Genomic DNA, 25,414 nt, shown 5'->3' with positions numbered 1-25,414 from the left:
TAATTAATTTCTTATTTATAAATTGTTATAATTTAGTTTTGCTCGTTTTTAATCGCCAATTGAGGTATATAAATACGTACTTTAGTACCGTTTTTTTTTTGTATTGGCCGACCGTTATTGAAATGTCGATTGATTGCTTTTCTGTTTGGTTTACGCATTACTTATACTATTAACGTGAAGGAATTTTAATCTCCATTGCGGGGGGTTATTCCGTGAAGTCCGACTTTGAACAACCAGCAGTTGAAAACCACTTCGGGCCACGAAGCGTGTTCTCGCGTACCAATTAAACAGAAAAAATAAATAAATGTGGTTTTCGGCACACGAGTTTTTAATTAAAACCTTAAAAGACGATTTCTAACGACTCAGGACCATTGAATATTAAAATCAAACCGCGAGATATCGGGTCATTAGTCCAAAACGCGTTAACAATGGAATCCTTTCGCCGTCGTTGCCGTTAGTTGCGATTTAAAGCCCAGTCCGCCGAGTTTCAGATCACGAGAGAAAATTGATAAAAATGTCGGCGCGACAGCTGGTGAACGGCTACAACTTTTCTAGCTAAGCGCCAGTTTTACTCGCGCCAATATTTATAGGAAAGACGAAATTTTATTTACGAACCAAATGTAACAACATATTTTTAATCCTTGTTATAACGTACGACACACTTCAGTCGCAAAGTATTAGTTGTTTGATAAAAGCACTGACAGAATATCGACAGGGCCATCGCAAACAGCTACAGTTGACTGTTATACTTTTATAAGTTCCATTTGCAGCTATAGTCAATACGAATCCGATTGGAACACCATTAAAACAAAAAGTATAATAATAATGTGATTGTTTATATTTTGCACTATATAATCTTGAAGAGTTAGAAATAGTATATTATGCAACAAGTGCGGTAAACGGCATCTGACTCACGAGTTTATTTGACACGAGCGGAGCGCAAACGTCACAATTCAAGACGTGGGAAATATCTCCGAAAACATTCGATTGTTCCCGAACCCGAACGAAATTGAAGTGGTAAAGCGACGCTCCCCGCACGCTAGATCGGTGTGTAATTAGGCATTTTACAGACGGGAGTAAAAAAAAGTAGCAGGTTGATGATACACAATATAAACAAATGTCCTTACATAGTTTTGGTTACTTTGTTAAAATTGGAAAAAAATCGATTTAAAAACAGGGACATGTTTACTAGCCGTGGAGAAATTCATTCTATTGTTCACGAACAACGATAGAAATTGGTAAAACGACAAGACCATTTGTTTTTTTGTGCTCATTCTGTACTACTAAATTAATATCTAGCCAAAAATCGTAATAATAACCTTAACCAACTTCCCCATAGTGGCATATCAATCTCGATTTTGATTAGGCTCTTATTCAAACGGGTGCCTTTTAGATTTCTAACAGAAAATTTATGCGCTGTTGTTAAAAAAAAACAATAACAAAATGTTTAACAGCATTATATTCCGTTTTGTATGGAAGAAACTTAAATCAAGATTTTTCGCTTCAAATTGTATATAAAAATGAATAATTCTGAACTAATTTTCTTGAGATGGCAATTGGTATCCTGGCAGACATAAACATTGATTGGCCTAAAGATAAATTTCGATTTTATGCAAAACGCTATGACCGAGGGCGTTCAAAATTTTGCTATGGACTCGATTCGATATAATGGGACTCTCGTGCTAGATAAATTGATTTGTGTTGTTATACTTTTCATAAAATATATTCGACCACTTTGTAGACGGTCGTGACTATACAAGAATTGAACCGTGCTGGTAAAAACGATTTAATCCAAAACGAATGGTGACAATTTTTAATTAGGGTCAGAAAGAATTTATTTTTAAGTTGGCACGACAAAAATTTATTTTTAAATGGTAGTTAATTGAGTTGTCAGCGTCAGACCATTATGTCAGCGATTTAACTGCTGTTTTAAAACCGCCGAGTATATTATAAGTACCACTTGTAAATATTGTTTATCCTGGCAGTTACGGTCAAGCGAGAAATTACTGAACGGGACGACTCATTCGTGAAAAATGAGATTGAAAATTACGTGTTGAAAATGGTAGATCTCAGTGTTGAAGGAGACAAAAGTATTTATGCAGTTTTGGTGAATTGGTGCAAACAATTTCTGGATGAAACTAGGTTACTGAAAACTAAAGAATGTTTTTTTTTTATGTTTGATAGTATGAATATTTGCTAATCAATGTGGTAGATTTTAGTACTAATATCAAGCAACAATTTAAAACGAACTGAATAGTCTAAAAACAGAATTATATCTATTACTGGGGACTTGTGTTAATCTAAAATACATTATTTTATTTTTGTTATATTTTAATTCTAGATATCGACGTATTTCTCTCTAAAATTTTTAAATTTAAACGTAATATATTAATAATAATAATAATAATAATAACTTTGATTATTTATCTTCCACCCATTCCTTTATTATCTGCACTATTTGACATTACTGTTCTAGTTTTTATATTATAACTCTCAATTTTAAAATTGAGTTCCATTTATTTATTTACTGAGCCATTAAGCAATCATTAATGTTATGATAATCTAAATATTTTCGCCTAATTGGATTTTAAAAATGTTTACTAGTAGTAGTAGTAGTCTCTCTCTAATGGCTGCGTTATATACATGGACTGTATTTCCCGGACTAATAAAAACTCATTTTTTAATTGGAGTGTGAGCTTTAAAGTATTTCCCATATTTTTGTGTATTTTTATGTTTTTGTTCTACTTCGTATGCACAATTTCCTTATAATATTTTCTTAATTAAATTTAATAGCAAGAAAAGTCAGTTTTACCAAATCTCCTACTAGAACATTATTCTTTGTCGAACGAGTTGCGGAAGACTTTTTGATATTTACTTTATTTTTAAAGTACCAAATGTCAATTAAACCTAAATCATATCTTTATAACTCACTTAAAAATTCAGTATCAAAATTACAATATCAATTTGTTTGATGTTTGTTGATATTATTACATGATAATTGGGTCATTTTCTGCATCGTTGTTGTCAAACTAATTCCTTTGTATTTTTCTGTATAAATGGTTTCCCACTAAGATTTAAATGTGGTAAATTTCGTAAATTTCATGCTGAATGCTTTTCCTTGTCTTGATAAAGTCTGGTTTGGCGGGCGAAGGGTTAATAATAAATAGAAACTATATGCTAAATCTTATCTTATATCGCTGCCTTTATAGTTTTCATCAAATACGGTCACTTTTTCTCAATTAAAAAAAAATCGTCTAAATAGAACCCAGAGTTTTTCTACTCAAAATAATTGTTAACGAAGGTTATTGTCTCTTCATTTGACGAAAATTTTTGTCCTCCGAAGGCAGTTTTCAGTTGAGAAAACAAAGAAAAGTCGCATGGTGTTAGGTCTGGTGAGTAAGGCGGATAATCAAGCAGTTCCAAATGTAATTCGTGGATATTCGCCATGGCAACCGCCGAGGTATAATTTTTTTTTTCAAATGTGGCCGTTTTTCCGCAATTTCTGTCCTCAGATTGTCAAGGAATGATGCGTAATTGCTCCTGTAATGGTTTTCCCTTTTTGAAGGTAATCGATTAGGATACTCCATGGCTAAGCCAAAAAACAGTTGCCATCACCCAGTATTTTTGATTCGAGTGTATAATGGTGGAAACGCACCCAACGAGCGGACCGCTTTCTCATTCCCAAATCTTGATTTAAAACGTGACAAACAAGTTCTTCGAGCATTTCCATAACCTCTAATATCTCTTTCACTTTAATTCTAATTTAACATTATTTGATGAACTTTGGCAATATTAGCGACGGTAGTTAAGTTTTTGGACGTCCCGAAGGTTCATCATCTCCTAAGCTCTTACGGACACGTTTAAATTCAGCTGTGGTAAATGATGGTGCAGAGTACCCATACACAGGGTCCAACTCAACGTTAATTTACGTGGTGCACATTTTCACGAAAACGCTCGCATCAAATGGCTCTCACCTAAGACCCAAGCGTCCAACATGGCTGAAACATGGTAAGTAACTATAAAAAGGTGCACAACTACGATCACTAGCTTTTAGAAACTAGTGCTGCCATCTGCCGCTGGGTGAATTCGGAAACTTCTCAAGTGACCCTCGTAGTTTGGGTTTAGATTTTTTAAATTTGTATCGTTTGTCTTCTTTGGCTATGGTCTGAACCCTTATTCAAAAATATTTTTTTAAGATACGTTTCGTCAACTAACCAGCACCAACCAACGATAAATTAAAGTTTTACAGTTTAAAAAAAACACATTTTGAAACTTTTGAAAGTTTAAAACTCGTCGATATACAAAATGATCAAGACGAAATCGAGACGAATGAAGATATCAACCAGGTAGATCATATTTTCTAGTTCTACGTGAAAGAAGATATTCGGAATGCTAATAATCGTAGTACCGGTGTAGCGAGCTCCGGGATTTAAGCAGATAAAACCGTACAGTACGGAACAGTCGACAGAACCTTATTAAGATTTTTTCATGTTAATTGAGTCGGACTGGTTTGAAATGAAAGGCAGGTTGCTTGTCTTCTACGGTACGTAGCGCAGAAACATTTTTGAATCACAAATATGGCATCCCGAGGTTCAAAATTTTATGATTCAAAGGTTACTACGAAAAATTATCTTCACGATTCTGTAACCAGTTTCCGAGACATATTCGTATGAAGTCTGCAAATCCAAAAACAAGAAAGAAAAGAAGAAACGACCATCGATGCAGTAAATACGAATTTCCGCTAAAACTGAAAGTGACCAAATCATTCGCTATTTTAAAAATTCGACAAAAGTCGTTGATACACTTTTAAAAATAGATCGAGCGACCGTGTCGAGTTGAAATTGTGTTAGCGATGGAGACCCGAAGTTATTTTGGGAGAACTTACGGCTAAATTTTTCGACTTTTCTGTAAACAATTCATATCTGCTTAATAACGCATTTAAATCAAAAATATCAAATCCGACACCACGACCTGCGATGATATTTCGCGATGATTTCAAGTGTAGTTTGAATTGAATTTTAGTACTTTGAAGAATTGATTAAACCTCTCTTATTTAATTAAAAGCATTTTCAGCAAGTGATGATGGTTTTGTGTATTTGCATTGTATTCGCATTCATCGATGTTTAAAATATGATTGCGTTATTCAATCTTGGAAACCGTTACTATTATTACTAACCAAAACTAAATCTTTCGTTTCAAGCTCGTGATATGTAATGTATCGTAATTACTTATTAAGTACGTGGAGTGGAAATACACCGTAACAAGAAGTTAAAAGTCCATACTTGGTGTTAAGAACCTATTAGTTTTCGTTGCTATATGTGAAACCCCGCTATGTGTGAACACGCCAGAGTCACGTGACTATCATGCACCAATCACGGTCCAAGTGCGTGCCAGACGGTTTGTGTAGCCGAAGGGATGCCGCCCAGCGCGCCAGTACCCAACTGACCACCACAAGGGAAAGTGCGTTTGACGGTACGAGAGCAAGATACAGTCCACACACGAAGGTGTATAGAGGTTCTATACACTTGGAGACTATTTTAGAGAAGATTATATGCAAATCGTGATGAAGCTATTTTTTTTTATTTTCCTTAACAAACCTTGTCTGAAATTTGGTGCCACCAAGTCAGGGACTTATAGTTTTTTGACGCTGAGAACCCTGTACTTTTTTCTATTTAATCTATCTATAATTTATGAACCAATTTGGCCATTGGCTACACCTTGTAATTCATCTGTACCCAGAACTTCCATCCCTCTTCTTGATACTAAATTCGGACAGCACTTCATTCTCTATTTTGAGCTCACGTCTAAGATGTGGAGGAATGCCCTATCCACTGAAGAAAACGAGTTGCAGCCAAAGTAGACAAACATTTATGAACGATGAAACAGTTACTAAAAGATAGAACAAGTCCCTCATATTTCCAAGAAGACACATATTCTAAGCGCACGTGATTAACACTTGCGCATTTTACAAGGATGCTTTAGATCTTTGACATTTATAATTTGAACGACAAATTTGGTTGTTTGAGGTTGGTAATTGTGCGATTTGACAAGTGCTTTGTTACTGAATATTAATTATGACAATGATTTTAAACGGTTTTGCGAGTGCTTACTGTGTGGGATAACCAGTTACGATGATCCTAACTTCAGTTTTCATAGGCAATCTACATCTGTAGTGATATAACATAGCTTACACTAGGAGGTTTGTTGTTTCTAAGCGTAAGACGGGTTTGGTTAAACAATTCCTACAAATACTACACGCATAGGTAAAAAATATCTAAAGACTATACCACTTTTCTCCTGATTTAGCAAAACTGTCCTGTTAGCAAAAGTTTAAATCCATTTTTTACCTATAGGTAAAATCTTTACCTAACAGACCTAATGGTTTTCTAATTGTATAAATAAAACCACTAGAATGCAAGTTACGAGGTCCTGCCGTGTAGCCATCGAAATGTTTTGTCTGTCGGTTTCAACTCATTTTTTGAATAAATTGTAGTGAAGTTTTCTTTAAGTATAATATATTTATATTTACATCAGTTACGGTCAGTCAATCAAATGTGGCTGACTGCGGCGAGCAAATTAGACGCACTCTGACCAATTAGTCTAACATGTAAAACTACCACTAAACTACTAACTGATCTTGGATTTCTACACCAGTCACAGCTACGTCCAGACGCAGAGATCTGTTTTTCCTTTTAGAAGAGTTGGGACGTTTCCGCCACAGCTTTGTTGATTGTGGCTTATGACAACTGCGATAAGGAAGATAATATCAGTTTACTTCACACACTAACAGAGTAAAACCGTTCTTGCGTTTCATAGATAACTTTCTATTTGATTTAATCCTGGTGAATTTGGAAACGCTGCGGATACAAATATATCCTTTATGTTGATGATCTTCCCGAGGATCGATATGGTGAACCAAAATTTGGAAACTTAACCATTATGGTGGACCTACCCATGTAATGTTTTTTTGAGTGTAAAACTCTTCCACGACTGCCTTGTTTTACTCATTCCGGTACCAAGAGCGGACAGTCCCGGAGGCGCGTGGAGGAAGCTGGATTAAGTTGTTTTTCTGATATTGATCTAAGCGCGAAGTTATATTAATTAATTAATTTATTTATTAACAGATAAAGGATACAACCGAACTAGTCTTCCAGTTAGTTCAAAAAGCTATTGCAAAATAAATTCATTTATCACATACTTATCATTTAATAATAATAAACACAATGTTATAAAAGTAATTTTTAACTTAATTTTTGTAAACATTAAGACACAAGACTAAATACCGGTTGCATTCTCGTGAGTGGTATGTTTAGCGCCAGATTTGTGCTATAAAAGTAATGCTGAACAACTCACAATTCCTTACTTCTGTGACACAGTAGAAGTTTCTTTGAAAAAAAAAATCAAAAAAAGGAACTTTAAAATGACAACTTTTTTGAAGACAAAGCACATGTCGGATGTTTTTTTATGGAGCAGACGAAATATTTTAAAAGCAAGTATTTTTTCAAGAACTTCTTATGAACAAACTGGATTCTTTTTATATGAGTGTTACATTGTAGACAGCAGACTCAAATGACTTTTTCTGTAAACCTGTACAGGAGCTATATAACGTTTGCGTCTGCAATGATTTCGTCAAAGTACCTGCCAAGAATGGCCCAAAGATTCTTGCCTTCCCTGAGTCGTTTCAATATATTATTATAAGTAGATTACTTTTCTAGAGAAAAGAATAGAACTGCATTATTGTAGCTTTAGGTAGTATCGTATTGAATTAACGAGGAGTCATAGCACCCAACAGAGCAATGGGCGATTGATTTTAAAGTAATCGTGCTCAATTTTTTGAAGGAAAAAGTCTTGAAGGTCATCAAGAAGGAGTTCTCGAGAAGCGTAAAGAAGGGACTCTTGGGCATCGGTAAGTTGGAAGATAAGCGATGCGCCACCTGCTGGTCCAATGTTAAACCACTGGGTAGTACTAGAGAGACTTAATGTTATTGTGGTGGACGTTCTGTGACTCTTGGATTTCAAAAACTATCGTTAAGTATCGTATTCGGATAGGGTAAATGTGGGTGAGATGCCGCAGTGGGACAGATGCCGCGGTGTACGTTTGGCAACACTGCGACTTTTTAAAAAGGCGCTTGTGTTTCCTTACAATTAGTTGATGGCTAACCTTGAGAACTCCATTACGCCGGTTGAAAATAAACGATTTTCTCAAGAAATATTTCGTGTGTTTGTTAAAATAACGTTCAGGTAAGTTACAAAATTTATTCAGTGTTTCTTGTAAGTTAAAATTATACCTCTAAACGAATAAAATTTGGTTTGCAATTAACTTATAGGAGATTTAGGATAAGTAAGGTTATGTTACCACCGGGTTTTAATTTCGTGGATCATAAGTGTCACAAAAAATGTGCTGCGGCATCTCTCCCATACATTTGGGATAGACGCAGCAGAAGTTTGTGGTAGAGATGACGCATTAATTCGATGTTTTATTTTAGTTGGATATGCCTCGCAAATATAAACGAAAATCTAATAGAGGAAGATGGACTCAAGAAAATTTGGTTACAGCCATAAATTTAGTACAACAGGATAATATTCCAGTACGAGAGGCTGGTAGAATATGCAACGTGCCAGAGCGAACGCTAAGAAGAAGGTTAAAAAACAATAATTTTGAAAAGGGTGTACAAGGGCCTTCGTCATCTCTTGGCCAAGAATCCGAAAAAAAGGTAGTAGGGCATATTAAAGCTCTTCAGAAAGCAGGCTTTCCTCCCACTGTAAGAACCGTAAAACAAATTGCCTATACCTTGGCTCAACGTTTGGGGTTAAAACACAAATTTAACACTGAAAAAGAAGAAGCTGGAGATCACTGGTACCGATCGTTCATGGAAAGGAATCGTGATTTGAGTTTAAGAAAGGCAGAGGGACTATCAACTGCAAGGGCGGAGGGTATGAATAGAAAAGAAGTTGAAGAATATTTTAAACTTTTAGAAAGCATTTATGAAGCTAACGATGTCTTTGATAAACCAGGTCATGTCTTTAATGTTGACGAGTCTGGCCTTCAGTTAAATAATGTGCCAAGTAAAGTTATCGCAGCAAAAGGTAGCAAAGAAGTTCACACAGTAACGTCTGGGGAGAAAGGGGAGACAATCACCGTTGTAGCTTGCTGTAACTCTGAAGGAAATTTCTTACCTCCCTACTGCATATTTAAAGGGGTAAATAAAAAAAAGGAATTTGAAGACGGCATGCCACCTGGTTCGGTTGTTGTTATGAACCGCAAGTCTGCTTATGTTAATAATGAGCTATTTTTTGACTGGTTGAAAAATCATTTTGCCCCTCGCAAGCCACCAGGGAAGACTGTTCTAATTCTTGATGGACATGGATCGCATATGAGTCTAGATTGCCTCGAATTTGCGACAGAAAATGATATTTCTTTGGTATGTTTGCCCAGCCACACCACACACTATTTACAGCCACTCGATCGTAGTTTTTTTAAACCGTTGAAAACGTTTTTTTATCAGGCTTGCGACCAGTGGATTAAAACACATCAAGGCAGACGAATTACTCGTATGCAATTTGGCACATTGCTAAGTAGTGCTTGGTCTCGCGCAGCTACAGCTGGAACGGCTATTAATGGTTTTCGTGCTACTGGAGCATTTCCACTTAATCCAGAGTCAGTTCCGGACCACGCTTTCAGCGTATCAGACCTGCACGTAGCTCATGCACACAATGTTGAAGACACTGCAACTAAAACCTGCAATACCGAAAAAGAAAACGCTGCGCCGAATCCATCATTAGAAATCAACGTTAAATCGCAAGAAGCTCAACCTCAACCTTCTACTTCGGCTAGCACTGATATCACTCCTGGCAAAATGTTGCAACAAATATCGCCCATTCCTATTCTTTCTAACACTACAAAGCGCAGAAAACAGTCGGCTGCACATCTAACAAGCCCCAGTTATATTGAACACAAAAAAGGGAACAAAACTAAAACCAAAAAGGACAAAAAGCTAAAAGTTAAGCCTTTAGCTAAAAAAATAAAACTTAAACAAAAAAAAGATTTATCATCGTCTTCTGAGTCTGAGGAAGAAATGCCAATTTGTTCTTCAACCAATGACTGCAGTGATATTGACGAAAACGAATGTGTGGAGTGTCTTGAAAAATACTGTTTAACAAAATCACGTGCTGATTGGATTCAATGCGTTCGCTGTGGATATTGGCTACACGAGACTTGCTCAATATACAAAACCACTTGCAATCGATGTGGAAGGCTTTTATTAAAAGCCGATCAAGTTAGAAGAAAGATGTAATGTTATTTTTCGTAAGCCATCTCTCCCATGTACTATGCGGCGACTCACCCACGTTATGTAGGAGAGATGGCCAAATACATGGGATTATAAAATATATTTTCTTAGAATACTGTTTTATTTAAATTGGTTTTGTTACATATTTACTTTTAAATAAATGTTCTAAAAGTAAACATGTGTTTTTAATTTTATTTTATCTCGATAGGTGTAACAGTTATGAAAATCTATAAAAATGTGCGGCATCTCTCCCACATTTACCCTATTCCTTGAAAAGGGTTATAGGTATTGGTTCCTAGAATCTTATCACCACATTCAATCGCGCAGTGGCGCAAAAGCAATTACCAGATCTGCCAGTTTAGGACCCATCATCGATCAATTCAAAGTCGAAAAATGTCGCGTTTGACTAATTGTTTTGGCGCTTTCTCGGTGCCGCGTTAATTTCAATTTACGAAACTGATTACGCAGTCCCAAAACAAAATTCCTCACGTCTAGAGGTTACATCGAATTAAATTATATCGGTTAAAGACCATAAATCGTTTTCCGTTTTCAGATTGACGAGCCGATAATCGGCAATCAGTACGGCAATAAATCTTCGTAACGCTATCGAACGGGTAAATATTATGATTTCGTTATTACAAATAATAATTTATTGTGATCGCCACCCGAAAGCAATAAAAGATAAAATTCTGCGAGGCTCCGTAAAAACTCCCACCGGAATATTTTTTTTTTATTCGATATTCGACATTGCCGACATCCTCCCCGAATCGGACCGCTAACGGAAAACAGGCCAAAGGACCGTTAGTCGTATTTACTGAGGAAACGATCATTTTATAATACATAATTGTGTCTGCTTCCATTAATCAGCGAGTGAAATTGGTGGAGAAGCATCGAAACTGCGTCACACTGTGTTCCGATCTCCTCGTATAATGATGAAAAAGATTCGCAAAAAGTCATTGACAGCAGGACAAGTTTGCAAAATTAAAAAATTCAACTCAAAGCAGTGAGGCAAAGTTTTTCCTTACAAGGAACAATATACTGCGGCAGTGTATAATTGGTTTCTAGTTTCCACTTGTTCATAGGGTAGAACCAATTGACATGTCGTTGGTTATAGAAAGCAATGACGATGAATGATTTTTTTTGAAGAAAAAAAAATGTTTTATAGGGCAACGTCTTAAAGGGCGTGACGTGGCTTGTATTGCATTATTTACACCGCCATTTTGCAGCATTGGACATCGGCGGGCATGTGGCCGTTCTTTCTTTAAGTCGACGTCTTGCGTTTTGGAAGAAATCAAGTTTATGCAATACAGCAAGAATAACCATTACCTAGGCTAGTTTTGTGTACTATAGGTTGCATTTTATCAAAACATGTAATATTAATCTTCAAAGCCTGCGTTCTCGATAATCCTTCGTCATCTCAGCAATAAGCTTCATGCCTTTTTTGCTTTTCGTTAGTTCCCCCTCAATATTATGTAATGTGTATTATGTGTAATCAATAGAGTAAAAAACTTCCTCAATGAAAATTAGCATTATTTCTGAAATAAATGTGAAGAGAGACAGTAGCAGACAGATAGAGGGACAGTGACCGGTTACATAGGCGGATACCAAGTAAAGTTTTCTCCACTTCCGAAGTGGTGACAGAACGAAAATTTAAAGGAGCAGCATCGTGAGAATATGATCGATTGTTATAGTTCCTTGTTATATTATCATGATGATGATGATGATTACGACTGAATTGAAGTATGTAGGTTTTGTAAAATGGTTTACAAGACACTAAGCAGAAACTATGTTAGATGTAGAAGAAACTATCAAGTCGATCAAAGTCTGTTATGTCGATGTTACTCACGTGGCTTCATTTATGGGGTGCAGAACTATTAATGGCCATAAGATCATTGAACTCACTGCCAAATACAACACAATCATTCAAGTACATCCAAACAAGACAAACTCTCTTACCAGCGCTACATGTACGATCTCTTCTAACATGATCAAAAGCAACTATTGACATCAGAAAGACCTGCGATGGCCAAAGCGCTCTCTACAATGTTATCACAGAACAGGTGAAATTCAGTAAAAATAGACTTAATATTAAAATGGCAGAATTTAATACAAGAATTCGGCACACGTTTACCAAAACCGACACAAACCGATTACATCCAGATGCATTTTGCTCGGTTCCTTAAAAATAGAAAACAATAAGAATTGACTGTAACTTTTACTTAGATTTCTATCAATATATATAAATATTAAGTAAAAAAAATATTCATCATTCAAGTTCTACAAAATAGTCTTGTACCTCGAACTGGCCTCCGAACGGTAAAAAAAGCAACATAACATAAATAATAAACTAAGAACAAAAACAACTGGAACTTCGCAAAGCCTGAAAAAAAAAAGATTCAGAAGTGACAACCGACGTCTCGGCACAAATCAATTACTACACCCACCTTTCACAGATCCTCAGTAGAGTTGACAAAAAACTTCTTTTTTTTTACCGAACTTTACAGTGGTAGACTAGACCAAAACTACGAAAGAACGTATGTGTACAATGCAGTAAAAAAAGTTTGAAATTCAACTAAGGATGTGCTATATGCAATGCCTATATTACCTAATAGTTATATGATTTAACTCTATAACTCGCGATAGTTTCCAGTATATCATATATCATCCGGTGATGATAAGAACGTGTAGTACTGATGATAGAACGTAGCGAAACGACGTACGTTAATTTTGCGAAGCGATTTAACAACTCTAGCACAGAATTTGAATTTCATTCCCTGACCACTATCCTACCTAAATATCGCGGTTAGGCAATTGGCCACGCGATCCCCGATTACAGAAAATTGGGAAGAAAAAGCAGAGAAATCGACAGACCGATTGCCCAACATTGAAAGTGAACTTGTGTATAAAATCGAGAGCCAAGCAAAAAATGCACAATATTCACGTCATGTGCCACCGCGATTGGCTCTCATTTGCACATGACTCGAACGAAATCACTTTCCTTTGTTTTTCGTTTTGCAACATTTAGGAATTCCATTGTTTGTAGTACGCCATTCTTTGAAGGCGACAACGTGTGGAAATTTGTCGTAATAACAGACGGTATTAATATTCTGACCTTACTCCGTTGCACTGTGAGGCCGCCGACGATTAACTAATACTCCTTGATAAACATAAAACTCCAGATAAGTTTACTAACTAATCTACATCGATATCTGCACGGGAAAGTTTTTCTTCAGTCAACGAGGCTGCGGAAAGTGTCTATTCTTACATATTCTTCTAAAATTGAATGACGCTGTAAGTGATAAAAAGCATTACACTGAAACGTGCGTTTACATTCTATTTATAACTTTCTTTAATGTTCGCTTTAGAATTTAGTTCCTTGTAGTCCCTTAAGGGCTTGCAAAAACTCAGAATCTTTCAATATTTGGATTATATTCTTGTGAAAGAGGTTCTTCTTATCTTATTATTAGCCTTTAGCTGTTGCTGTATTTATTGCAAATGCAGTCTAAAACATAAGCGACGTAACGTTGTTTGAGTTTGGAATTTGACTTAGATTAGATAACAAATGTCAACAGTTATGGGTGTTGCCTTTAGATTCTTTGAAAACAACCGGCTGATTTTCCCAGCCCTCTTCTGCCCCTCTCTTATCAATGTACTTTTTTATATTGTCCTAACAATAAACATTATCCTTAAATCTGCTGCTAAAAGGTTAGTCACTGCTCCAGTTCGACCCCATGTTCGGAACAAACCACCACCAGTACGCCTAACGCGTTAAACTGTAAGCGATTGAATTATGAGTCGTGGACAATATTGTACTTCTTAACCACCCATTATTTTCGCCGTTAATGCCGCACCAATGAAAACGGTTAATATTCAAATTGGCTTATTACAAAAGCGACGACCTTGAGCTCGAAGGCCCCACGTCCGGTTTTGCCAAAACAAGCGTATTTCTGCAATTGGCGCCTGATTTTTCCATTGATTACTATCGATTGCAGCTGTATCCGCTTTGGTTGTAGGGGGTGTACGGGATACCGTACTTAAATCCGCTTTGTAAGCAGCACTATCTTTCAGAGAGTTCATATCAAATCAATCAATGATAATGATTAATAAGTGATTGTAGGCGAAACCTAACCACACACTTTAACCAAATATAATAACATCCGAAAAAGAAACACTGGCATTTCGAGCCAAATATTCTTCAAATTTCGCTTGAACCCAAAATTTTATTACTTTTATTGACTGCCCTTTAGTTTACCGAGAAGCCGAATAGGAAGAGAATGACACGAACCATTTATTCCGATAAAGTTGATTTAGTTAAAAATGGAGTTTTTAACAAATGCATATTTTTCAAGTCTACATTGATACCAATTTTATGATCGGGTCTTCACCCTGTAATAACATTCTAACTCCACTTTGAATTTTTCACATTGATAGAACGAAAGCGAAAAAAAAACAATAAATGAAATAACTCACACAATCAACAATAAAAGCTGTAATTTTAGATACGTTTAAAACATAGCCATAAAAAATACCGGACTAGAAAACCGCTGCACCCAGCATGTTGCGCAACCAGACCTTATTGCGCTGTGTAGATTACTGGTTTATTTGTATACAAGGTAAGGAGGAAAAGAAATAGCCAAAATATCTTGAAATATTTGTTAGTATTCTGTTAAATCCTTGATAATCTGATTGACGTGGAAATGGTAGATTTAAATTAAGAGAGATCAATCTTTAAGTGCCGGAAAAATCCCTGATAAACTAAAAACAAGCATCACAGTGACCATACCTAAAATGTCAAAACCGAAAACACCTGGTGATTTTCGACCAATTAACTTGCTGCCAGTAGTGGATAAAATCTTGGAAACGATAGTGTGTGGGCAGTTGAGAGACTACCTGGTGCGGAACTGCCTACTCTACAGTGGACAGTTTGGTTTCAGGAGCAAACACTCGAATCTGCGAATCTGCGTTGCAATATATGTGTGCAGTGTGGCGGAAAGAGATGAATGAATCAAAACTAATTCTGAGTGTTTTGGTAGATTTAAAACGTGCATTTGAGACTATTGACAGGGACATTCTTATTACAAAATTAGGTTTATATGACATTAAAGACTCTGCACTAGATTAAAATTAATAATAATGTTTCTAGTCATAGGGATAGCAGATGGGGGGTACCGCAGGGAAGCGTGTTGGGCCCGCCTTTATTTATTATTTATATAAATGATATGCATCAGGTTTTAAAAAACCCCTTTGTTAACTTATTTGCTGATGACACGCTTATTTCAGTCTCTGGAAACGATTAACGAAATAGCTACCAAACTGAACACCGAAATGCAGTATTTCTACGAATGGCTGTGTCAAAATAAACTGAAATTAAATAGCTCCAAAACCAAGTGCATGGTTATCGGTTCTAAGGTTAACTGTCAAAAATTTTATAAGTCGGGGTATTCTTTCGATATACAGGGTAATAAAATTGAGTTTGTTTCCGAAATTAAATATTTAGGGGTGATCTTGGATCCACAATTATGCTTCAGTAATCATGTTGAATATCTATGCAAAAAAAATTGTAAAGAACATAGGGTTTTTTAACCGTGTATCGCGGTTTTTATCGCAGTGGCCTAGATATTAGTGTATAATAGTGTAATTTTGCCTCATTTTTCATATGTTTTTTCATTGCTTATATCTTGTACAAAAGAAGATTTAAATAAGTTACAGTTACAACAAAATAGGGTTATGAGAATCATCCTGAACTGTAGAACTGTAGTGAAGAGTATGTTAGACCAGCTAAATTGGATAAATGTCCGGCAGTTCATTAGAAGAGCAAGTTCAATGTTGGTTTATGAAATTGCGCACGATCACCAACCAGGCTATCTTAAATTATGGTTGGAAAAAAGTCAAACTTTTATCAATATAACATACGTTCCAATCAGCATTTCGATGTTTCGATGGTAAAAACAACAAATTTATAGAAAACTCTATTCAACGATGGTGTTTGTAATTTTAATTGACTGCCGGATAATATTAAGGGCGTGCCTTGCCCAAGAGTGTTCAAGAAGAGACTTACGGGGTATTTGCGAAGTTTATAGTTTTGTTTATGCAAATTTTACTTGCTTATGTAAATAGCCAAGTGCTAAATAAATAAATAAATAATAAAAATGACTTGAAAAATTCTTCAACTGAAACTGAATAGCAAATTGCAAAATTGCACCGAGTGGTCCTACTTTGCACCTACTGAATTCGCATAAAATACAGTGAATTAGCTCAGTTACCTAAAAATAAAAACAAAACGATAAACGGCAAAACAATAGTAGTACCCAATGAAGTTTTTATTAGGCCCACCCTAATGTGTTTAAATCATTTCCTGCAACTATAGTCATCACGACGGTACACGAACGTATTCTGGCTAAAAACTGACCTACATTCTGGCACGGACCGACCCAAGCTACAAAAGGTTAAGGTCAAAATAAAGCACAAAGAGAATATTATAATTTTTTTACCGTGCGCTTCGTATGTCAGTGTTTTTTTTTATGTTTTATGTTTGCTGAGTAAACTGAACTGGGGTGTTTACTTTTCACTATCTCGGGTTTGTGGCCTGTCAAGGGCAAGCATTGTTTGTTTTCTGCGTTCAATTTGCAAAATCGGGTTAGGAGCAGTGGACATCTTATTAAATCAATCACTCAAGCTCTCGCGAGCGTGCGATGAGTAATATTCAATATATTTGATGGTTCTTTATTTTCGTTTGAAAATCATTAGTAAAATAAATTCAACCAACTAATACGGCTATCGGAAGATGAGGAAGGAGAAGAGGAACACATACATCCTGACACCCTGTCCAGGGTTTTCTTGTACCCTACTCTCATGGTAACACAAATCATATAGGTGGTAAGTAGTAAATTCCACCTTTTTGGTAGAATAGTTTTTGCTCTACCTCTTAAGCGAAAGAGTGGTGGGCGGTATCCGAACATTTTCGGAAATAAATGTCAATAACATTTTCTCAAAGTTGAAAGTGTTGAAAAGGGCTCTTTTTGGGCTATCATTATTTAGGTCTGTCTTCTGATGAGAGTCCAGCTCGTTGCTTCTTGTTTGGTTACGCCCAAGCACTCTCGATAGGGCTTCACATTGGCATAGCATGTATACTTCTCCCTTTTGTTATTAAGTTTTTGAACCGACTCTTTGAGTACTACAATATTTAATAAAGCAGTGTATAGCCTATAGAGCTTAATCTTCGTTGCGCAGGTCCAGACCTTCAGTCTCGAATTGGATAATTAATAATAATACGTCCATGTTGGTATTCTCAGACACAAAGACACGTCATACTAAGGCTTCGTGGGGATATTATTGAACAAGTCCCATTGCCATGATACCTGGACACAATTGTCAATCGACAATGTGAACCCAAAAGCGCAGATCAGAATAAGGATTGAGCAAGCACGAAAAACTCTAAACACTCTGAATAAAACGTCAAACCGAAACCTCAGCCAGAATAATTCGCTGCTACATGTTCCCAGTTACGTTGCATGAATGCCAGATCTGTACTACGGGTGCAGCCACAGAAAAGAAAATGGACGCAGTCGAAATGGAAGTCTACAGGCGAATGCTGCGAATACCTTGGATAATCAAAGAGAAAAAATTGTAGTCACTAGGACACATCATGACAAGTCCATAAGATCGAAAAATAACGGTCGATCGGTCGGAGACAGAATTCATGGGTGAGAGATTTACGCGGACGACTCGGACAGACACCTATAGAAATTTTCAGAGCAGCAGTTTCTCGTGCGACCATTTGGTTCTCTAAGCCTCGTAGAAAGACAAACCACCGCCATTCTTAATTGGCCAACCGGTACATAAAAAATATTCCATTTTTTAATTCACCCGCTAAAGTAAATCGCTCGAAAATAATTTCATGACGAAAATTTCGGCGGCCAAGCCCAAGCGCCGATCCCCTGCGGCTGTGTAGTTACTATTTTTAAACAGATATTTAATCTATTTTTAAGTAAACATAATTTATTTTTACATTTTCTGTAATTCGCTATATGTAGGTCACTGCGTAACTCCCGTTACTCAAACGCTAATATCTATACGTCAATTACATTATTATAAATCAACAAATCAACACGGACGAATTAAGTCAATTAGACCTAACTGAGGAAATTTTTAGCGAAACATTTTAGGTTATGCAATTAATTCATTGCATCGACGAAAGCATTGAAGTCAAATTACTTTGTGTATGGGCGCGAGCTTGTCTGGCCTTATGGTCGTAGGCGTAGCCTTCAAATTAAAATTTTATTTTTTTTATGATTTCTTACCAAAACTGACATATAATGGGGAAATGTGATACAAGGAAATATAGGAAAATATTGGATGATATTCAGTAACAGTTTCTCATAAGATGTTTTGAATTTACTACAAAAAAAGTTTAAAAAAAAAATGTAATTTCACAAAAAACTCTTTAAATTGACATCAAAATCACGAACATCGAATAAAAAATATATATATTTTGAGTTTAATATACCGACGCAATAAATCTTACTTTTCCGTATTTCCTATGGGGTTGTTTTGAGTTTCCGCTTGGTTGTAACATAGTACAAATACCGACGGCAATCTATCGGCTAAATCAGTGCTTTAACAAAATTAAATGAAACCTATCTGTGACTAAACCAATTAAATTCAAGTCGACGTATCCATCGTCAGTCTCGAAAGCATTACAACATAAAACTTCAGACTTTTTTCCCGGAATGGAAACTACAGATCCGATGTCCGACACAGTACCTACTGGTATAAAGAACACGTAAAACGGTATACGAGGCACATAATTCTTTGGAAGCAAACGAGCGACTTGGTGACCTTCGCATTAAGCAAAGCATAAACAGTATCACGGTCGATAGTAATTGACGCTATAATGTTTGTATCGAGCTCTGCCATGTCCTTTTTTCATTGAACAGTAACGTACAGTAAACTGCAGCTAAAGAATAGAGCAAAAAATAGAGGTTTAGGTTTGTTATTTACCTGCAAGACAATATAAAAATAGATTTACAACAGGAGAAGAAACAATAATGAAGTTGAATGCCTTAAATGTATATAGGGTGCTACTAATTTAAAAATTAGATTATATATTGGCAGATATTCTCTGTCAAAAATTATGTAAAATAAATAAAAATATAAAGCTTGCAATCTTCACTTGTATATTTACCGCATAAGGCAAGTTTGGCGAAAACTGCAAATGACTTCCATTAATACGTCCTGAAATATATTCCGTATATGAACCAGTCGCGCTGAATTACATAAACCATATTTTAGCGGTTTTTTTTTGTGGAAGATTTGAATCTGTTTCGACGTCAGGTATCTACGCCAAATTGGACTGCCTAACAGGCGCCATAGTTATTTTTGATTTGACCTTTTTAGAAGATGAGATTTTATTAGGTTTAGTGACGCAAATTCGAGCCCGTAAGGCTCATATAAACTAGGCAATTATTAATTTGTTGTTATATGACTAGCGAATCGGGCATGCTTGTAATTGACCGACTATTCGTTCAATCTAAACAAAATGTTCGCGACAGGAAAACTCGAATTAATTATCATTAACATGCATATAGGTCAGCCAGTTCTTACTGGAAATTTTCACTGAACTAAAAGCCGAGTCAAGACAGACGCGACAAAATGCTAGTCACCGGAATGTAGTGTGTGGAGTTCAAACTCAACGCGAGGGAAAGAAAATTTATGTATATGTATTTTAAAAGGATGCCATTGGAAAGTTTATCCGTTAAAAATAAATTAAAAATGTTTAACATGACTTATAGAATTTTCACTTATTTTTCCATTAAAAATTAGCTTTGGTCGCTAACTCGGTCAATTCTTGAAGACTAACTCATATTATTAATAATTGATGTATTTAAGCAGTAAACTGTAAATAAAATTTAAAAAATGTAAATAAAAAAAGATTCACTGATTTCTAATTATTAAAATGTCTATGATAACAAATTTTGTTTACATCTGATATGGGGTTGTAAGTGAAATTGTTGCTATTTTTGGCGATTATGTCAAAAAACGCCATCTGTCGCAAACGCCTCACTCATAGAACGATTGATAGCCTAAGTTAAACCTACTTCGGAGGTGGAGCAAACAGTCTTGAACCAAAAACATTTGAATTGGTCTCAGCTTTAATATAGACAAATCACTTGTTTGGGTAATAAATTGTTATGCCATTTAAAACGATGAACTTCATTCTCTGATCAGAGAAACAATTTCTTCTTCTAGATATTCGTGTCTGTTACATCCAGTTACAACCATTTCGGATCGTGGAAATTGTTATACGCACTCTGTTATGAGAAAAATGAGCTGCGCATAGGAAATAACTCCGCCATGGCAGACGAGTTTCATTCATTTAGCGGGTATCGTTGTCCACCTTTCGACAAGGTAAACTCTTACTGGTCGATCGGCATCGCGCGCAGATGAAACCCAACATTGGGATCTGCGATAGTTTTGGGAAACGCGCGCGAATCCGTAAAATCGGGTATTGAAAATATTACGGTTATTAAATCCATTACTCATTGCCTGGTATCGTATATCGACGAGTATGTGTGAACTTTTCGCGTGGTCTGCGCGATGTTTACACAGCGACGTTCCTGCCCACAGTGGGATCCATTTTTGGTCAGCGACGGCGGCATCGGGAAATTCGACGCCCGACTCCTACGACGAGCGTCGAGCATGGTTGCCGCGTTGCACACGAAAAAATATCAGAACTTGTTCTTGCACGATCCTTTTGACTTGAGAATGGCATATTAATTCCGATTCGATTAAAAATATATCGTACGGTCGACGACAAAAGACCAACGTCCTTCATTTATAAGTCTAGTGCAAAATGTGAAAGAAAATGTTGCCGTAATGTCAAATAAAGAAACGGTCGTCAGTATTGACTTTTTGGATGTTAATAAACGATAAGCCAGTTAAATCTAGATAAATCTTGCCCAAACTGCAATTATTTTGTTTTTGTCTTATATATAAATCATGTCCCCCATGTAGTCTTAAAGATTGCACAGTTTAGCTGTTATATCCCTGCAGATTTTTGATCTTTGTCATGTCTACAGATATGAAAGTATTTTCTAACTAAACCGAAATGTGCCGAAATAATCCAGAAAATCTTGGTTTAGCAGTATTTAAAAAATCCGATAAATCCAGATTTTCCAAAAGCTGACAATCTTTAAAAAACGTCTGTCTGCATAAAGTTTTATGATGTTTTCCATATTCAGAAAAAAGTACCAAAGGGAATATAGGGAATTTTTTTTAATTTGTGGATTAGGTGACTAAACAATAGTATTTGAAAAAAATGGATCGGACTTCCCCTTTCGATGAGTACAATATAAAAAAACATCCCTAAAAATCATCCAAGTTTGTCGAACTTGACCCAGATTCCTTAAAAACTCAAACAAAGCGCAAGAGAAAAACTGCGACGGTCGGTGGGAAGTGTCGGCAACGCCGCGAAAAACTGTCTTTTCGTATTTTTATCTCGGAAAAACAACCGGGGGCCGCGGAGCGTTAAGGCCGCGCGTATTGCATGAAAATACACATGTAAAGTTTATAATACAAATAACGATTTTCGTTTTCTCAATCGCCGTCCGAGAGAGTACGGCCCCAGGCGACCTCCGTCCGGCGCGGCACTGGATATTTTTAGAAAATATTTCGCGGGCTCCTGCCCAGGAGAGAGACGCTCCGTGTCGTGGAAAACGAGACCCGCTGATGAGAGTGCATCGGTGTGACGAAATGGCGACGCGGATAAAAGAAAATTAACAATCGCACCATGACGTCACGCGCGACTGTCAATGACTAGTGACGGCACATTAATAGCGGGCTCGTTATTCTTTTTCGTTATCAAAAAACTTTTTTTCTAAATCCGCAAAGGGTGCTCTTTTAGTAATAACTCATCCGGCTTTTTCTGTTATTCTTTGACTTGCAGCTGATGTAAAATACAAAACAATAAATCTTAAGATTGTGGACAAAATCAAAATGTGAGAAATTTGGAAAAATTTATTACAAATACAATGTTTATGCCCAACTTCACGATTGAACTCGATGCCTTTCTCTAACCCTTGTCTTCCAGGTTGCTCGGAACCCTGTAAATCCGAGACCGAATCTATTGTGACGTCACAGGATAGTAAATAAGCTGCCCGGAATTCCTTTTTGCGATTTTAAAACTCCTTCTACGTTAACATTCCATTTGGTTAGAAATAGTCTGACATAAAAATAGAATTCGTATAATAATAAAAACAACATTGAATTCAATGAATAAATGTCGATTAGGTTTAATTATATGGAAATGACATTCACAGAATAAAACAGAGGAATTACTACAAATTGATATATGATTTTTTGATATTTTTTCCTTGTGCCTCTTGGTATGCTATAGGCAGCTTGAAAAAGACTCTCAGTCTATTGCTTGCTATTTAATCTAGCGTAAAATTTATAATCGTTCCTCAAGCCTTAAGGATGTCTCAAAAATTACTAATGATTTGACATGCCAATGTCTCCCTTGGTCCAGAAAGCCTCAAGTATTGACTTTAAATTACATCCTTAGCTAATCTTCTTGTTGATTCGAATGTCCAGAGATGAGTTAGTTTTCAATGAGGTTCTTCTTTTGTAAAGTTGCCAAAAACAACGTCATTTCTAAAACGATCTTGAAATCTGGACAGGGTTGGAAAATCCATAGAACAAAAACCTATAGAAAAAAAAACAAAACATACGAACCGACTAATCCAGATAAAATGAATTAAATCCCATTCAATTCAAAATGTCTTTATTGGTATTGCAGGGATTAAGTCAGATCTACATCTGAAATCTTCATTTTGCAACTGGGCTGGTTGACGTTCGGGTCAAAAGCACTTTTGACCTGAACTTCAACTTCAAATTAACGTCAATATTTCCGAGTGTCTGGTACTGCTTTGGATAAATATATTAATAAGCCAGGAAAGCTCTCCGGCTGGCCGATAACCTTGATTCCGGGTGGGTGTCAAATTGTCTTTTCTGCACAACTCGGTATTAATAAAGCAGCTGACATAGCGATTTTTTCAATTACATCACGAAAATCCACAACCAAGGCTATAACGTTGGAAGCCGACCCGTGCCAAAAATAGTACCATCAGATAAGGTTACGGAAAATCAACAGGACCGGCTACAAATTCGATTGTTACCTAGTCGAAGGCGTTATTCCGAGACCATTCTTTTCAGATTCTATTTATAGGTACTCCGATGAAAAGTAAAAGTAAATTGGTTATTTGAATTCGATCGGCGATTTCCATAAAGTCTCTACCCACGCGTAACGCTGGCATACAAATGAGATGCAATTAGATACACTAATGCATGCCCTTAATTAAAAATTCAACAAACCGACAAATGGATCTCGAATTCCTTCAAGTCTACATGAAAAATCACTCGAATATGTATATCCTTTGCACTCAACCCATTGGCTTGTCGGAGAGAGTACCTGAGCTTGGCAGAAAAACGGTTTTGGCAATCGTCTGCCGATCCGGCTCTGGCAACCAGAGATTTTTGTATCTCCGAAGCGAAATAGGTACATTTTTCAAACTTATCGCAGGAAAACAAAATAATAAACCTAAAAATAGCGACCGAGGTAAACCTGGCAAAAATCTTGTTGAGCAATAAGCAAAGAGCTTCATACTGTGATACATCAAAACAATTCTGAAAATGACGTCCGACGCATAGCAGTAACCATCCCTTGCTTTACTGGTCACCAAAACTTACATTATGACGTAAACTTATCTCATCTTTAAAGCGGTTTATTGGAAAAAAAACACTGTTTCGAATTCGTGGTCGGAAGCCACTTGGGTAAGTATAGCTTTGGCGTTGCATTAAGATTCATACCATTAATAAAGAGTAAAACTAATGAAGGTTTATAAAATTCCCACGACAAATGCAAATAAACTTTATTATGCCGATCAAACTAAAGTTAAATACCAAATATCGAAATAACTACCTCATTTACTCGGTCAGAAATGCGAATATAACCGAAACTAACTTTGATTTTATTGAAAGACAATGTCATGGCCTGTCGGTTACCACAAACTTCCTAGAAATCAATAAATATTCATTTTTAGACCTTCGCCAGTAAAATTAGATCGAGAATGTAAAGAACTATTAAAATACCACGATGGTCACCCGCGATAAGGGCTGACCTCGGGGCTGACAACTGTCAACCGTCAAGTAACCTACACCAATTGTTTTGATCCTCGCCCCTCGCAGAGGGTGGTTGGGACTTGCGTTCTCGTAATTAGTAACGTTAAATGGGATTTCAACGGGTTTCATTGACAAAACTTACTTTTTTTTGTTGCTTTTCCCAAGCCGGGTCGAGTAATCCCTCCCGCTCCCATTCCTCCTCTTGTTCCATGTAACCATCGACGTAAGGGTCGATGCTATTATAACCGTCCGTTTGGATCATTGCAACGTTCGACAATAATAATCGCGAAAATGCACAAAAAATATGGAGTAAAACTTATGAGATTCGAGTTGTTATTTCGTTCGGATCGTCGGCAGATGTAACACGAGATGCTTCACGCGCACACGGACGCGATCAAAGCTACGCTCTTCGTCGCCACTGGCCCTCTACTAGCCCGACACTAAAGTTCGAATCGTGCGGGTCGCTAGAAATTCTGTTCGATTTCGGTTAAAGTTGGCGTTGCACCGGCCGTGTTGACGAACGTTCGAATGTAAGAACAGCAACGTTGCCGACGATTGGCGAAACATGGAACAGGCGTTCAAACGGGGGCTTTTAGAGAAGGATAAAAAAGAAACCAAACTCAAATACCCACTGAGATAGTTACTCGATCAGTGCGCTTTGAGGACATCGTGCCATGTCAATAAATTTGTTTATAATGTTTGAACGTGTCACATTTAGTTATACACGACAGAAAGTTAAATTCCTAATGAAAGATGCGTGAATAATATAATTTTTTTAGTCATACATTTTTTCTTAAAATTGAATAGGTAAATAAATCAATGACTAAAAAAACTATTCAACGTAGCAAGGTTATCAAAAATTTCAAACAAATATAGGTTCCATGGTGTAATGGTTAGCACTCTGGACTTTGAATCCAGCGATCCGAGTTCAAATCTCGGTGGAACCT

The 25,414-nt window shown here is 36.5% G+C and overlaps 1 protein-coding gene and 1 non-coding gene across 6 annotated transcripts in view; one reads left to right on the top strand and one right to left on the bottom strand.

The window, feature by feature from the left end:
- The window catches only part of LOC132704610 (alpha-actinin, sarcomeric), a 45,195-nt gene extending 20,204 nt beyond the window's left edge, over positions 1–24,991 (bottom strand). For 3 of the 5 annotated variants that reach the window (XM_060674721.1, XM_060674717.1, XM_060674718.1), the window contains exon 1: positions 24,610–24,991. In XM_060674721.1, coding sequence (XP_060530704.1) covers positions 24,610–24,729 — 120 coding nt within the window. In that variant the 5' untranslated portion in view covers positions 24,730–24,991. The remainder of the gene's footprint in view (positions 1–24,609) is intronic. The other 2 variants (XM_060674720.1, XM_060674719.1) reach the window with 1 other exon arrangement.
- Positions 24,992–25,342: 351 nt separating this feature from the next.
- Positions 25,343–25,414, top strand: Trnaq-uug (transfer RNA glutamine (anticodon UUG)). The gene has a single exon. It is a non-coding gene; the product is annotated as a tRNA-Gln (tRNA).

Source organism: Cylas formicarius, unplaced genomic scaffold, assembly GCF_029955315.1.
Source record: "Cylas formicarius isolate icCylForm1 unplaced genomic scaffold, icCylForm1.1 PGA_scaffold_7__23_contigs__length_41026272, whole genome shotgun sequence".
Classification (NCBI taxonomy): Eukaryota; Metazoa; Arthropoda; class Insecta; order Coleoptera; family Brentidae; genus Cylas; species Cylas formicarius.
The sequence above is the reverse complement of the archived record's forward strand: the minus strand, read 5'-3'. Positions and strand labels throughout refer to the sequence as shown.